Source organism: Myiozetetes cayanensis, unplaced genomic scaffold (assembly GCF_022539395.1).
Source record: "Myiozetetes cayanensis isolate MyiCay16 unplaced genomic scaffold, myiCay2020 scf5-8, whole genome shotgun sequence".
Taxonomy (NCBI): domain Eukaryota; kingdom Metazoa; phylum Chordata; class Aves; order Passeriformes; family Tyrannidae; genus Myiozetetes; species Myiozetetes cayanensis.
Window position 1 is genome coordinate 28872793 of NW_026087742.1, and position 16390 is coordinate 28889182.

General features: G+C 44.5%; 1 protein-coding gene across 2 annotated transcripts in view; it reads left to right on the forward strand.

The window, feature by feature from the left end:
• The first annotated feature begins 180 nt into the window (after nt 1–180).
• LOC126648485 (alpha-2-macroglobulin-like protein 1) overlaps nt 181–16390 on the forward strand; it is a 28571-nt gene continuing 12361 nt past the window's right edge. For both annotated transcript variants that reach the window (XM_050331471.1, XM_050331472.1), the window contains exons 1-24: nt 181–348; nt 986–1169; nt 2389–2439; nt 2787–2931; nt 3572–3624; nt 3948–3968; nt 4460–4619; nt 5230–5314; nt 5434–5548; nt 6605–6713; nt 7245–7354; nt 8744–8908; nt 9206–9439; nt 10330–10393; nt 10811–10956; nt 11530–11676; nt 12890–13063; nt 14075–14180; nt 14733–14844; nt 14939–15164; nt 15371–15497; nt 15638–15759; nt 15936–15987; nt 16304–16387. In XM_050331471.1, coding sequence (XP_050187428.1) covers nt 281–348; nt 986–1169; nt 2389–2439; nt 2787–2931; nt 3572–3624; nt 3948–3968; nt 4460–4619; nt 5230–5314; nt 5434–5548; nt 6605–6713; nt 7245–7354; nt 8744–8908; nt 9206–9439; nt 10330–10393; nt 10811–10956; nt 11530–11676; nt 12890–13063; nt 14075–14180; nt 14733–14844; nt 14939–15164; nt 15371–15497; nt 15638–15759; nt 15936–15987; nt 16304–16387 — 2860 coding nt within the window. In that variant the 5' untranslated portion in view covers nt 181–280. The remainder of the gene's footprint in view (nt 349–985; nt 1170–2388; nt 2440–2786; nt 2932–3571; nt 3625–3947; nt 3969–4459; nt 4620–5229; nt 5315–5433; nt 5549–6604; nt 6714–7244; nt 7355–8743; nt 8909–9205; nt 9440–10329; nt 10394–10810; nt 10957–11529; nt 11677–12889; nt 13064–14074; nt 14181–14732; nt 14845–14938; nt 15165–15370; nt 15498–15637; nt 15760–15935; nt 15988–16303; nt 16388–16390) is intronic.

Genomic DNA, 16390 nt, shown 5'->3' on the forward strand with positions numbered 1-16390 from the left:
TACCCCTCAGTGCCCTGGCACCCATGGCCTGGAATACCATCTGAATGTAGATGTGGGTGGAGAACTGTGCTGTGTGACCTTTATTCTGCTGGTGGTGGGAGCAAGTAAATATTAGCTAATGTCATCAGCCTGGAAGAGATACTATCTCCATATATCAACTGCCCTACTCTTTGGACTTAAAAGCATCTGAGGGGGGTATTTAGGATTGCCCCAACCGATCAGTACAGGCAGTTCTCTCCTTCAGTGTGGATCTTGTCAGCTGTCTGTCCCAGCCCAAGCAATGGGAGCACCACTGCTCCTCTTAGTCCTGACCCTACTCCCAGTTGCAGCTGCAGCAAGCCTGGAACCGTGAGATATCTCCTTTTGATTTTGGGGGCTTGGTGGAAGGGACTGTCATTAAAGGGTGGTGCTGAGGTGCTGCACAGTTCAGCATCCCAGAGCTGAATGGTGGGGGCCTTGTTCTCAGAGAGGCTGGGCAGAAGTGGGTCCTGCAGAGTCCTGCTGGAGTGCTGAGTGTCCAGCACCACTCCAGGTGCAGCCCCTGGTGTTGGCTTGTGCAGGCACTGCACTGCATGCACCACAAAGCTACAGAAGCCACAGAAGCTTTACCTCTGTTCATCCTGTGCTGGCGGGGGTGAAATTTGGTGTAAGGACTGAAGCTTAATGCCTCAGCCACTGAGTCTTCGGCTTTGTTCCTCACACAGCCTTGCTCTGTGTACCTGCAATTGGGGTATCATGCACTGGGTAGCTGGGGCTTGGTTGTTGGCAAGGTGATGACAGAAAGATATCAGGAGCTCTCTAATTCCACACTGGGCATACTCTTCCTTTCTGGTTTGGAAGTGGAGTTGTGCTAAATTTCCTTCACTGCAGTCCTCCAGACATTTTTCACCCTTGGTCTACCTCTTCATGAAAGTAGCAGAGATTGATTCTGGCCTGTCCACTTCAGCCTCTGAATTGTTTTTGACCATGTACTGCTCTCTTCTAGTCACTATATGGTGGTGTTCCCTGCTGTCATTCACCATTCCCAAGAGGAGAAGCTCTATATTCACTTCAGCTCCCTAACTGAGACTGTCCACCTGGCTGTCACCTTGCAGGCAACAACCCAGAATCACACACTGGTGCAACAAGATGTGGAGAAGCCAGGCACCTTTCAAAGCATCACCTTCCAGGTGAGTATACATGTGGCTACTTGATTTGACCGATGCTTTCACCTTCACTTCAGACAACAGGACAGCACTTCTTTGGGTACACTGTCCTTTTTCTACCCATAGCTTGCAAGCAGATTAAGTATATTTCACTACCAGTGTCAGGCAAAATACAGCAGTGTCCTAAAATCTAGGAAAGTAGGGAACCTTTGCTGTGTAGAAAAAAATCTGTACTTTCAATGTGTATCATCCCATTTCATCACACTTAAAGCCTGGTGGTAAACCAAAATGCTTGTATATCACAGTGAAAGTCAATGCATTGGGATTAGGTTCTTTTCATACTCATTTCCTCTGGAGCCTGCCCCTCCAGCTCCAAGAGGACCGTTCTGCTTTAAAGCTGCATCTGTATTGCCAGATGTAGTTGCAGTCTGCACAGACATTGAGCTTGCTTTAATTTAGCTGTGATGGTGCTGAACCCACAATGAACTGAATTTTACCTAGTGCAGTCTGGGTATTTCTTGAGTGGCTTGAGTTCCTGTCGTTGCAACTGTGCTGCTGTAGTTAGCTTAACTAGACACACTGACTACAGAACCTTCAGTTACATTTCTGGAGAGCCATGGAGATGTGTCTGGTGCTGAGGCTCTACAAACTGCCCCTCTCTTCCTCAGCACTATACAAAGTCACTGTGCCTATGCCCTGCTTGTTCTTCAGATTCAGCAGAATTCGAGGAGGGGCTGTAGTCACTTTTGGGTTTTGCATCAACATGACAATGATTAACTAAGAGTTTGGTGCCAGCCCTTAGGGGAGAGCAACTCCTGGTTCTGGAAAGCCAAGCAAGTCTGCCACTAGCTAAAAAAACAACTCCCAAAAACCTTTCTGCTGGTGAATTCAGTCTTTCTGATACTGAGATGTCCTGTGTTGTTCTGATCAGTATTTTACCTCCCATTACCGCAGATCTGACTTCCCTATGGTTTTATTTGGTTCCATAAAACTCTGACATATATGTGAAGTGGTGGCAGAATGACATGCCAGTTGGTTAACTCTTAGGTTCCTGAACAAGAGGCAGATAGTGACTGCTTTTTCTCCCTATAATGAAAAATGGGTTACAGACAAAGTCATACAGTGGAATTTGAACTCTGAAGTTTCGGGGATTTTTTAACAGTGAGATGATGTCTCACATCTAGGATAAGATGCAAAGTCTCTGATGAATTTGTTTTCCATTTCCTTGTGCCAATCAATCTAGGTGCCAGAGTTCAAGTTCGTACCCACGAAAAGAGATTATTACACATCACAGGTAAGATCCCTCTTTTGGCTGCCTCTCCTCTTAGAAATTAGAAGGCTTCAGCCTCTCTTGTGTCTGAGCCATGGTAATGCTGCTGATGCAGGGTGGGAAAGGTAGTAAAGAGGAAAAAGAAATGCAGACAGAGGCAAACATGACAAAGAGAAAGGCAGAGAGAGAGAATGAGGAAGCTGGGGAGCACAGAGGAGACTATTTCTTGGGAAAGGAGAGAGATAAATCAAAGGAGGGGAAGGAAGGAGGGGGAAGTTGGAGATTTTGGTAGGACAGGTGCCTCTGTTTCTCCTTCAAGCTCTTTGTAGTCTCAGGTAGTTTGTTTTTGTTTTTTTTTTTTAACCTGACAGCCAGAGGAGGTGGCTTTTCTGCATGTCCTGATCCACAGCGGGGACAGTGTACTCTTTGAGGGTCACAAGAAAGTTCTGGTCAGGCCTCAGAAGAATGTAATTCTAATAGAGACAGACAAGAGCTTATACAAACCTGGACAAACAGGTAAGGCAAGAAGGTGGCATGTGGAAATGGGGATGGAAGGGTCAAGGCAGCAGCCACATCTGGAGGGAAGATGTCACCAAGTGCAGCAAGTTAAGCTTGTTGGAGATGGAAGAAAGCAGATCTCTATTATCAGGTGTTTCCAGGAACAGTTTGAGTCAGGATGTTCCCCTCCAAGATGTGCTACACCAATTCCCAGCCTGCTGCTCCTGGGTGTTGTTTTAGGGAAATATCTCTAGTGAGACCTGAAAGGAAAACCAGGGCTCTCCAGGATGCTGGACAACCTCTTGTTTTTTAAAGACTGTTGTTAATATTTGAGTAAAGTCAAGAGCAGCAGTTCCAAGCTGTGGAATTACAGAGAGTTACTCCACAGTCTTCACAATATGCGCTGACTGCAGACAACCCCACTGTTTACCTCAACACTGTAATCTTTTCAAGTGAAGGCAGTGAGTTTCTACAGCCTGCAGCTGCATATAAGCCTCCCAGACAAAGTCCTCTGGGGTGGGTTGTTTGGGAAAAGATCTAGATACCTCTGAGGTAAACATGGAGACATGAATACTGGAGCACAGAAAAGGAGAAGCAGATTTGTGCAAGTACATGTTGCAGCCAGAATGCTTTACTATGCTTTTCTTTATATCTACAGTGAAATTTCGAATTGTGAACCTTGATGAGGACCTTAAGGTCATTGAACATGAGGTGAGTATCACCTTGTGCTTTTCTAGAAATAGAAGCTTCAGCATGAGACATATTGAGAGGCTCATGAAAGAGACATCTCCCTTCATGAGTGTTAAACCATAAGAACAAATTATCTTTGGAGGAAAGCACTCATCCACTGATCCCTTGGAGAAAGATTGCAGTGTACACTGGCACAAAGGGAGGAGAAGACCTAGTATGGGGTCTGGATGGGGCAGAATTTTCTGATCAAGGGCCCACGTCAGGCAGAGTTATTTATACTGGTTCACAAGGATGGTGTTTTGCAACTGTACAAAACTGAATTTGTGTTTCTTTTGTTTTTACAGTATCCCCAGATATGGCTTCAGGTAAGAGACAAAGAACTGATGAAAGGGAGATGTCTGTCTTTCTACGGTGCCCTTTCACTCCTGGACAGACTTATGCCGCAAATGTAACTTCATAAGGTTGTGGTTATGGTTGAGATTCAGCTGGATGCTTTTGTACCTGATCAGCCTGGGTTCTGCGTTCAAACCAGTTCCTCTGTAAAGCATGTAGCTGAGATAGAGGCAGAGCAGTAATGAACATTTGCTGAACAAGGATGACTGCCCAATAGATGCAGCACAGCTGCTTCTCGTTTCCATGGTGTTATGATGTTACCACTTCCCAGTAGCTTTACTGTTCTTGGCAGTCTTTGCAATTCATATGTTCATTAAAATGATACTGGAGGGAAGTGAAGGACTCTCTCTTAGTTATCTGGAATCATTCTACTGGGTCAAGGATAAGTCCTTGTAGTGCCTTCTTGTGCCAGGGTATGGCTCCCAGAGTGACTTGGTGGCTCTGCATGTCCTTTCCCAAATAGGATCCTGAACACAACCGTATTGCTGAGTGGCTGAATGTAAAGCCAAGTCATGGCATTGTGGATCTATCCTTTCCCCTGGCCTCCGAAGCATCCCTTGGGGAGTACACCATCTCAGTGCAACAAGACATGGCTCAGAAAACCTTTCATGTTGAAGAATACGGTGAGACTTGGACAATAGAAGTGAGGGAAAAGCAGTGTGTGACAGCTGAGCAGAGAGCAGGGTGATGCAGCTGTGTTTATCAGACCTTTCACCCTGGGAGGGCAACAGACTGGGGACAAGGATGGGTCTGTGTGGCACATCTCATTTTGGGCTGGAGGCTCTGCAGCTGCATAGGGTAAAAAGGAGAGGCTGTGGGCTGACAACTAGTTCTACCTGTGTCTGGGCCCTGTGATGAGCACATTTTGATGCTCATTGTCACTCTTTTCTAGGCTAGGTTTACTATCCACACCAGTCAGATGCTGTAATAGGAAGTGCAATCATATCTTGGTCCCATTCAGTTGCAGTGGTAAGGACAAAACCCTGTGCCATTTAAAATGCTTATGGTTGACTGAGCTGGAGTAGAAAGCTGTCCCATGTACAATTGTAGCAGCAAATATCGGGTTGTGTGGCTGAAGGGGGTAACTCCTATTGCAGCATGGTGATGAATAACTGGGGGCATTTCTGTCTTTCCCCTCATCTGGACCACAGCTATAACAGAACTTGAAGTCAGTGTCCATACTCAATATAGGGAGTTTTTTTCTATATTTTTATTTTCCTCTCTTCAATGCAGTGCTGAAAAAATTCGAAATAAAGATTGAGCACCCTCCATTTATCACTACAGCAGATGAGGAATTTCATCTGAAGATCTGTGGCAAGTGAGTACCACAAAGCTCTCCACGCTCCACTTCCCCTGATGAGCGTGGGAGATGTCCTGGGTCAATATTTCTGCTGAAGCAGACAGTCTTCAGGTGAATGTTTTTCCCCTTTGACACAGGTATACCTATGGGAAGCCCGTTCAAGGGAAAATAGATATTATCCTTATGACATTGTCCCAGGCCGTGGAAGACGATACACTCGATTCTACTGATACGAAGAAGCAAAGCAGCTGGGTAGGTGAACAAATATCAGAGTGGAAAGTATAACATGCTGGAAATGCGTGTCCCCTTAACCTGCCTCGATGCACCTCTGATGGCCACCAACCTATTTAGTCTGGTGTCTTCCTATTTGCTAGACATTGATTCCTCTTCCTGTGACTCTGTTGCTAGAATTAATGCTCTAGCTGCTCATATCTGACTTGGTGCTTCAGGAGAAGGTGTAAACTATGCAAAAAACTAAACTTAAGCTTGTCAGTGGTCTGGTCTATGGACTGTGTCCATTTCTGGTTATGGTTTCTGCTCACCTGTATTCCTTAGTATGTTTGTGGTTAAGCTCCATACTTGGTTTTTCCTGTGGGTTTCAGATGCAGCTCTTCTGCCTTGAAAGACAAAAGAAAATATTTCTAAATATCAGACCAGCCAGCAACAAGCCAGAATATAAAAGTATAACTGGATGTCTGCATCTTTTAAAATACACTCCAGCTGGAATGCTGCACAGTCTTAGCTGTGCAAAACACCAACTGAATGCCAGCTCCACATGGCATGCAAGAGGCCCTGAAAGGTTCTGTGAAGCACTTACGAAGCATGAATAGAAACATAGGCTGTACCCAATCTCTGCCTTAAGTCTTGGTGAAGATCTCGCAATATTTAACTGGCAGGATGTGCTTGTTTAATATGCCGTATCACAGAGATGGTCATGACTGGAAAACCACATTGTCAGGCTTTATTCATCAGGGCCAGATAGTTTCAGGGAGACCTTTAGATCATGTAATGACACAGGCTCTTTCAGCTGTGGGATTTGGGCTGAATCCAATCTCCTGATTAACCCTTGTGTGATTTGCCTGAAGTACTTTTTTCTACTGCTTTTTTGATGACTGTTTAATCCAAACAGTTGTTGATTTTCTTTTCTGGCTGAGGTATCCATGATGGGTTTCTGCAGTTAAGCTTTGTGAGCTTCCATCTGTTCCAAAAATATTTAGAAATACTTATTTGGGATTGCCTGCCATCTATGGAACTGTTCATCTTCCTCCACACCATGCTCTTTCTCTCTGTTTTTCTCTCTCTCTGCAGACAAACAAGAATGGCTGTGCTACTTTTACAGTGAAGACAGAAGCTCTGGAAATAAATGAAGCTGACAGCTACATAATTGCAGCAGGAAAAATGGTGGAAAATGGAACAGGTACTGGAGAATATGTGAAGTATTCTCTTCCTCACAAGCAACTTCTTTAGTTTTGCCCTTTCTGTAGCAGTGAAATTCCTTTTGAAAAAAATAACTTGAGGGTTCCCAAATCTTCTGTCATGGTAATGGTGTCTATTCTAGTATCTCTTCCATCTGTTATTACCAGGTTTCCTAATCTTCTCTGCCATTCATTTCTCTTAGCATGTACGTAACTTTTTAGTAATTGCCTAGGATAAGGTGTTCCTCAGCCAGTCCCACAGTGCTGGACTGTTTATAACTAAACAGTCATCTAGTTTCCCTTTATCTTCAATAAACATAAATTAATACTTATAAATAAATACTTACAGGGTATGATGCATGTCATGAGGCAGAGAACCAAGAAAGGTTGAGGGAATCATATCCTAGAAGAATGTATTCTCTCCTAAATTTAGAGGTTGTAGATGTTGTAGGTAGTGTTGAAGTGCATTTTTGTCTTCTGCTTCCCTAAGAGCACTACTTAGGATTTAACAGATTTTTCATCTCTCCATACAGAAGCACATTCTGCAGAATCAGTTCTAATTCCTGTTGCAACAATAATGAAATCTATAGAGTTTATCAACCTCCATCCATTCTACAAACGTGGTTTACCATACACAGGGAAGGTAACACAAACAGATCCCTTCTCTATTTAGAATGCATCATAGATATAACCTTTTGTAGGTAAAAATCAACAATCCCCAGGAAAGTAAATGCTGCTCTGCTGGCACCCAGCAGCTAGGAGTAAAGCCTCCTCTAGAAGCAATTTCTTCTCCCTATCCCAATCTACTATATTCCCTGGACTGGAATTTTGGGGCCAGTTGCAGTTTCTGGAGGCTTCCCCAGGAGTAGCTCCTGAAACTAGTCTGTGTGTATAGGGGTGGTGTGAACAGGCACATACCTTTCCCTTCGGACAAATGCTCATGGTAACTTCACAGAGTTCTCTAAACCTTGCATATCAGTTCCCTGGCATTCATTTCTGACCCAAGTATCCTGGGCAATGCTAGGGCGATACTGCCATCCTGGGGCTAGAAAAACCTTCAGCTGGGCCACTACTGCTTGACCCCAGCATGAGGGACAAGGAACAGCAAGTTAAGCTGCTGGAGACAAGAGTCTTTCTGATCATCAAGGATCCCACAGCACTGTCCAAGAAGCAACTCAGGATCTGAGGAATTCATCTTGGATTCTCCAGTATAGGTGTCTCATTTGCCTGTATTACTGTGTATTTTTGTGCTGGTTTTGGCTGGGGTAGGATTAATTGTCTTCACAGTGGTTAGTATGGGGCTAGTTTTGGCTCTGTGCTGAACACAGGGTTGATAATATAGAGACATTTTTGCTATTGCTGAGCAGGCCTTACACAGAGCCAAGGCCTTTTCTGATTTTTGTACTACCACGCTGGCAAGGAAGTTGGAAGTGCATGGGAGGCTGGGAGGAGACACAGCTGGGAGAGATGACCCAAACTGACCAAAGGGATATTCCAGACCATATGACATTATGTTCAGTATATAAATTGGGAGGAAGAAGGAGGAAAGGAGGATACTTGGAGTGATGGTGTTTGTCCTCCCAAGTAACCATTATGTGTGATGGGGCCCTGCTCTCCTGGAGATGGCTGAACACCTGCCTGCTGCTGGGAAGCACTGAATGAATTCTTTGTTTTTCTTTTGCTTGTGTGCACAGCTTTTGCTTTCTCTATTAAACTGTCTTTATCTCAACTCACGAGTTTTCCAGCTTTTACCCTTTCAATTCTCTCTCCCCGATCATGCTGTTGGGGGAGAGAGTGAGCAGCTGTGTGGGGCTTGGCTGCTGACTGAGGTTAAACCGTAACAATTTCCAGTACTGAAGAGCAGCAAGTTGTTAGTTTAGTGTGTTTGTTGGACTTTTATTTGGATCCTTCCAACATGTCTGAAAGCTAGAAGGGGTGAGGAAGCCCAGTGATAGAAGCAATTAATATTAAGCACTGGCAGAGCCTCAGAGTGTGGCACAAAAGGGTATTAACTTCCTCCCCTTCTCTACAGATGTTCTGCTCCAGTGGCAAGTCTCCCCTCAGAAATGAAACTGTCTACCTAAAAGTTGATGTCAACGATGAGGAGACACACTTGTCACTCCTCACAGATGAGAAAGGGGAAGCTCACTTCTCACTGGATACTACCAGCTGGAACAGCACGATGGTTGCGCTGACGGTGAGCATCAGCCACTGAAAATCTTTTGTGGGGTTTAAGTCTGGTGTGGGATGTGTCCCCATGAAAAGATAAAGGAGGAAAAATCAGATTTTGGTCAAATCTACTAGATTTAATTTTTGCTAAGACTACGTAAGAGAAAGTCTTGGGCTTTAAAATGATACTTAAACAAAGTATCATTCTAAGAACATAGATATGTGGTCTGCCATCAGCTCAGCTGATAACAGTGTTCCAGCAAGTGTATAAACTCCCTTGCATCACTTGATAATAATTGCCAACTCGTGCCTTTGTGCTTGGAAGGGTACCTACAGCCTTGAAAATCGTGATAACCAAGATTCTTCTGAAAGCTACACAGAAGCTGAGGATAGCTTACATTGGCTGAAACCTTTCTACTCTGAGAGCAACAGTTTCATTGAGATCAAGGCCAAGGATGATGTGATGCCCTGTGATCAAGAGCAGGAAGTGCAAGTGGATTATATACTTGACCGGAATAAACTCAGACCTGAAGACGACCACATTGATTTCTACTATTTGGTGAGCACAGAAGACAGCTGATTCTCAGGGCAAGATTGTGCTTACTGATATTTTTCCCTTTTCACACAGCATAGAGATACTCAAATGAAAGGTTAAGCTACTCCAAGATCGGTGTAAGTCAGTTTGTGAGTTCTGTTCTGGCCAAACCTCCACCTGCTTTCCAGTTCCTGAACTTGTTCCACGCCCCCGCTTCTTTGCTTTGTTATCAGTGCCTTGACCTAAGCTTGGGTGATAGATGCCTACCATCCAACCTGCTTTCTCTTAAGTTCACATGGGTTGCAGTGGAGGACCAGCCTGGTTTCTGCCTAGCAGGTATGACCCAGACATCCACCAGTGTCTGGAGCAATCTGTCTGTGAACTAAGAGGCAATCTCTGGGGCAGCCAACATGCCCTGGCCCATGTATTTACAGGAAAAGGCTGGAAAGATCCTTGTGCAGGGCCTTGATGCAGACCAGAGATATGTAATAATGTTGTGATGAAGCCTACTTTCAAGAAGCTGAGTCCAAAGCAAGAGTGTGACTACAGCCTAGCTGAGAGGTTATGAGTATCTTGGTTACTGAACTGGACTAATTCATACAATCAAAAAGTACTGTATCCTAGTATTGCAAACGTCAGAGTTCACTGGGTCTTAAGAGAGCAGCTCTTAGCTCCAGAAATACCTCTGGCTTAACAAGCAGCCGTGCCTTTTCATTGCCTAACCAATTTCTCTCAAGTCCTACATAGCTATACCATCACTAGCTCTGCTTCAGAGCTCTTGAAGTCATGACCTGTGAGAACAACTTCTGTGGCAACATCTGTCAAACGTCATTCTCTCTTCTCAGGTTCTTTTCACACTCTCCTCTTGTTCCCAGAATTCAGACTCTTGAGTAGTGCTTCTCTTTGCTCTTCAGGTGATAGCAAAAGGCAAGATCCTTTTCAGCAGAGAGAAGAAGGTGCCAATTACCCAGCATGAGAGTGAGTAAAAGCATGTGAAGTGCCTCATAACACAACCCAGAAAACTGACCGCTCTCTAGTGACTATATCTGCAGGTGTTATTCTTATCCACAGGTGGGAAATATTGAACTGAGTTCTTAGTGGTAGTTCACATCATTAGACCAACACAATCTCCTCTCAGTTCAGTGTCCTTCTAGCAACTGTCCTCCTCCTATGTAATTGATCTAATATCCAATTTTATGACTTTGCTGCTAGTTTGTACCTTGGGAGAAGATGTGAGTTAAATAAATGGCTAGTATCCTGGGTTTATTGTTGATCTGTGACAGTGTCTGTGTGGGGTGTTGTTATCTCCTCTTTTGATTCTTAATGTGTATCCTACCCCAATGAGCTGATTGAACTGGATGTTTTCCCTCCCTTCCTTGCTGCTGTCTTGTGCAGATTTGCAGGGCTCCTTCTCATTGTCTCTGACTATTGGCAATGACTTCCTGCCTGACATTAAGCTTCTAGTGTATGCAATCTTCTCGGATGGAGAGGTGGTGGCTGATGTGGAACAGTTTGAACTAGAAAAGTGCTTTAGACACAAGGTGAGTAGAAATCACACAAGGAGTATGACAGCATCTTTGATGTGCTGTGGTCTGCTGTGGCTCCTGGTCCTGTTTTATCCTAACCCAAATGGTGTAAAGTGGATGTACGCAAAAACAGATGCCCAGTATTTTTGGCTGGGAAACAAAACAGTCAACCTTCTTCTTCCCTGAATTCCTAATCCTGCTCTCCACAATACTGACTGGCAAGCTTTGCTTCAGGAGTAAACCAGGCCCCATTGAACTCTATTTTCTTCTCCCATTCCTTATTACTGACTTGGGAACACAGTGTCCCCCACGTTCTCCCTAACACAGAAGAGAAGCCTGTCTGCTTAGCTCTCGGTGGTGGTTTTGGATCAGAGTGTGGTGGATGTGTGGTGGTAGAGGAATTCTGGCTAGGGCTGTGTGCACTGCAGCCTGTTTAACCTTTCCAATGGATTTCTAGGTGGGCCTCTCTTAGCATCTCATCCTCCTTCCCTACCTTATCCCTGTCTTTCCCTCTGCTACCCAGACACATTAAAATCACAGAGTCCTACTCAACAGTGCTAAGTCCCCAGACCCTATCTTCCTTTGCAGGTTTCACTGGAATTCTCACACAAGGAGGAAGTCCCAGGATCAGAAGTTGGACTGAACATCAAGGCTGCTCCAGGGTCCTTGTGCTCTGTCCGAGCTGTTGACAAAAGCGTCCTCCTGAAGAATAACAATACCCTAACAGCAGACAGCGTGAGTGCAGCCAGACATTACCAATCCCCTAATGCCTGCCTGTCTTCTGTCTCCATGCAAGGGCAGGAGGAAGCCCATACTATGTCCCAGGACATAGCTGCAGTGCTAGGTGGCTGCCCTGCCATTTCCCCTCTTTGGCCTCTTTTGAGCAGTTATGTGATGATCACGTTTCTCATGCATCAGCCCTGCACTCTGGGCCTCTGCCTGAAGAGTGGTGGATTCTACATGGCACTGCAGGGGTAGGCAGGGAAAACAACTTCAAAGAGATGCTGCTGCTTTCCACTTGTCTCTCTACTCTTTTGTCTTCCACCAGTCAGTGAGGCTAAACCTTTGAAATGGAGTTTTGGCCCTATAGGGTCCTTCTATCCCTCTATTCCTCTGCCCCAACCATTGCTGAATTGACATGTGACAGATCAAGCTGAGGACCTAAGCAGTTCTTTAAAAAACAGTAGAGAGAGGCAGCACACAACGGCTGGTGAAAAGTGGTCAGGATTTTGTCAGCAATCGGGTGCATTCTGAGAATCTAGAAGGATTGGAGGATCTTACCTTAAAGCAGCTGTGTGTTTCAGAAGAATGAATTAAAAACTTAGAGAAAAAATGCTGCAAAAATTGAAAATCCTAACATAATTCCACAATGTATACCAGAGGTGTATATATATATACATACCAGGTATATGCCTCATGGGAAGTTGTAAGTTAAATGACAGCAGTCCAGACTGTTACAAAGAAGCCTCTCCAAATCCAGGGGGGACATGCTGTACCTGTAAGTAAGGCCCACAGTGTGATGTGGTGTTCCATTTCATAGGAATGCTATTCTTGTGCAGAGTATTTGCATCATCTACTAACAGCTCTGTGAAGTAGTAATCTTTAAATATGTAAGTAAGTCAGATGTGCCAATGCCTTGTGCTCAAACTGAATATTGCATTTTTATCCAAATTTTCCACCCTTGAGTTGAAAGGCTTGAACTGTCTTGCAGACTAAAAGCTACTTGGCTACATCCACTCCCTGGGTATATATCCTTTAGTATATATTATCCTATATATATATGTCTCTGCTCCTTTATATTATGTCCTTTAGTATGAGCTGGGCCAGTGTCAACTTCCTCAACTGCAAAGCTTTACAAAACATAATAGAGGGCTCCAGTCCAAATATTTGACCCGCACATATGTTTGTTGGCCGACTCCTTTTGAAGACCTCTGTTTTTCCATTGCAGTTGTATGATGAGGTCTTTGAAGACAGTTTCACAATTGGAGGACGAGGGTTCCCTTATCACTTGGAAGACTTTGAGGGATACCCTTGTCTGCCCCAGCAGCCCGGCCCCCACAAAAAGGCTCGGATGGGTGCACCGTGGTACCAAAGTGAGGCTGATGTCTTTAATCTGTTTAAGGTGAGTGTCTATACTCTAAACTTTTCCTGAACGAGTGATTTCCAATATGCTATCCTGAATGCCTACAAGAATTTACTTTTTGCAAACTTCAGCTGCCCCGACTTTCATTGCTACAAGTCATCTGTTGTTGTTTTTCATGGTAGCCACACTCATTTGGGGACTATGGGGAAAGATGAGTAAGCATAGTGCAAACGACCTGATTAGAGAAAGACAGCATAAAAATGAACAAATTTAGTTTAGCCTACTATAACTACAAAGGGGGAGTGGCAAGAACATAGCAGTAATACCTGAGCAGCTCACTGTATTTTGACTGATCACCACTTGGCTACTATTTTATTTACAAACTATTTTACTCTGTGTTTCATTGAATCTGTTCTTAGTTGTCCTCAAAGCAGTTTTAATAAGAAGAAGTCTTTCACAGTTTATAGCTAACTGTTGAGACAAACAACAAAATAAACTAATCTGCTAACAATCATGATAGCCAGAAAAGTGTTGTCTGCTAACTGAAATCCAAGAAGTGCTGCTTCTGATAGAACACTGTTTAAAAAACCCACAAAACAAACAAGTAGAAGCACCTCAAAACAGCAGAAAAGGGTAACAACATGCTGAAAACAACCCAACATATAGTCTGAGTTGCATGGGCTTCTCATGCTGACAGAACTCTACCTTAAAAATACAGACCCTGATTCCCCTCCAAAGACCTGTTGCTGTGCTGTCTTCTAGATGCTTACTCCTAGAGTATGTCTCATTGTTAGGGTTAGGCATATGTAGTACAGATCTAGTTGGTATGAGAAGTAGTAACTGGTCCCAGTATTCCTCAGAAAGCTGATTTCCATTCCTCATGCTGTGGTCAGAGTCTGAGCCTGTAAATCTGTGGATATAAACAATCAGCATTTAAAAGTGTTTCAGCTGTCACCAGCCCCTGTATGATAGCTATGATCATGAGATAGTTTCAACATTCCTAGTTTCCTTTTATTCATCGTTGATTTACCCTCTTTACTCATTTCCCAGAGATTGCGCATGAAAATAGCAACCAATACTAGAATCAAGAAACCAGTTTCCTGTGTGCGACCAGACTTTGAGACAAAGATGCTCAAGATGAAAAATCATATTGTTGGTAAGGAACAGACATGTCCATATCCTTGACTGAAGGGGCTCCACTCTCCCAGTTCTGGCCAGCCTGCAGCTGAGACAGCTGACTTTCATCCTGCTGCATTTCTTGTTTGTGTATAGGAGCAACAAAGCCTGTGTCCATTTCAATGGACCTGATTTATAAATCACAGATAAAAGCTCAAATCTCTGTGCTTTATTGGTGTCCCTGTGTTCAGTGTTTTTCGTACAAAATGTAGTGTGCTCTTCACCAGCACTTTCACAGATTATTTAAGAGTGTGACTCCCTTTTAGCATGCTGTCTTCTCCCTGGATCGAGACCAAATTTGGATCTGTCAGACTGAGTCTCAGGCTAAACTCCATCCAACTCTGTCTCCCTAAAGCTATATTCCCCAAAGATACACACAGTGTGTCAGGTTCTCATTGAAACGCCAACCCTGTCCACTCTTGTTCTGTGTCACAAAACATTCCTGGTTTGTGTTAGATTGCCTGTAAATGAAGAAATAATTTCACCTGTAGGCGTATATATATTGTTTTCTGAGGTACCACTTGCTTTCTAGATGACTATCTTGCTGCCCCTGCTGTTTCTGAACCTCACTCTGGTGACAAGAAGAAGCCAAAACCACGGACGCTTTTCCCAGAGACCTGGATTTGGGATTTGGTCTCTGTCGGGTTGGTAACAGCCTCTACCTGCCTTCCCCAGAGACAATCCTGGAGTATTCAGACTGCTTCTAATCAAGTTCTCCTCTTCTGTTTCCTGCTGTAGGGGCAATGGGCAAGCGTCTCTCCAAGTTGCTGTACCTGACACCATCACAGAATGGAATGCCAACACCTTCTGTGTTGCTGATTCTGGCTTTGGTTTCTCACCACTGACCACTCTTAGGGTCTTCCAGCCTTTCTTTGTGGATCTGTCACTGCCATACTCTGTGATCCAAGGAGAGACTTTCAGCCTAAAAGCCACTGTCTTTAACTACCTCAAGGACTGTATGCAGGTGAGTTCCTCCAAGAGAGTTCCCCCAATTACACAGCCTCTGTTGGAACAATAACTTGAGCCCAAAGGCAAGCTATGAGGTTCTCTGGAGCCCTAGGTACTGGCCATAAAGCACTCACACTTTATGACCCAAGGTATTTGCTCCTTTGTGCAGTATTTGTTACTAACACTGTCCCAACATGTGCTTGTGCATCCAACCATACTCAGATCCGCACCACCCTCACAGAGACTCCAGAACTAAAGGTGGATGCCTGTCCAAGCTGCCAGTTCACCAGCTGCCTCTGTGCCAATGAAGCAAAAACCTTTGAGTGGAATGTGACAGCCACCAGGCTGGGTGAGGTTGGGCAGAGGGGTGTGTGGCAGCTGGTGGGAGGAGGGGTGGAGTTTGCCTGTGCCTGCATGTCTGGACCTAATGCTTGTGCATACAGCTGTCTGCTTCAAGTACTCAGCAATGTCCCCTTGTGCTCTCTGCAGGCAAAGTGAATGTCACTGTAAGCAGCATGGCAGAAGATTCACACGATCTGTGTGGTAATGCAATTGTTGTCACACCTTTGCAAGGAGGGAGAGACACAGTGATAAAACCTCTGCTTGTGAAGGTTAGTCACATCTCAGGGTGGAGAACTCCTGGAGACAGTGGTTTGTCCCCTGGGGCAGTTAGCAAGATGCTAAGAGAAGTTTAGCCTTTTCTTTTTGGAAAGCAGGCAAACTTGCTGAGACATGGTGAATTCCTTTCTTGTCTTCCCTATCTGAACTACTCTTTCTCCATCTGCAGCCAGGAGGGGTTCTACAAGAGAAGACCCAAAATGCCTTTCTCTGCCCTTCAGGTAGGGGACAAAAATCCCTAATGACTCTTGATCATGAGAGCAGGATGGAAGGGGCAGGGCTACTGCAAATCTTAAAGGTGGGGCCAATTTGTTAGAGAAGTGCTGGTGGTACCACCCATGCCTGGGAGAATGACCACTATAATTTGTCCATGTCCTTCTTTTACCTGGCAAAGTTTCCTGTATTGAGGCATTTGTTTGCAAGTCTTGGGTGCTGTGACTCAATATCACATTAAGCCTCACCTGGGTCTCCTTGAATGTTACACTTGTGTGTGATGCTTCTTCCCTGGGATAAATTTCCGGGTTCTGCCTTCCTCAGATAACACTGTCTCTGAAGAGTTCTCCCTGACTCTGCCTGCAGAAGTGCTGGAGGGATCTGGCCGAGCCACTTTCTCTGTGATTGGTG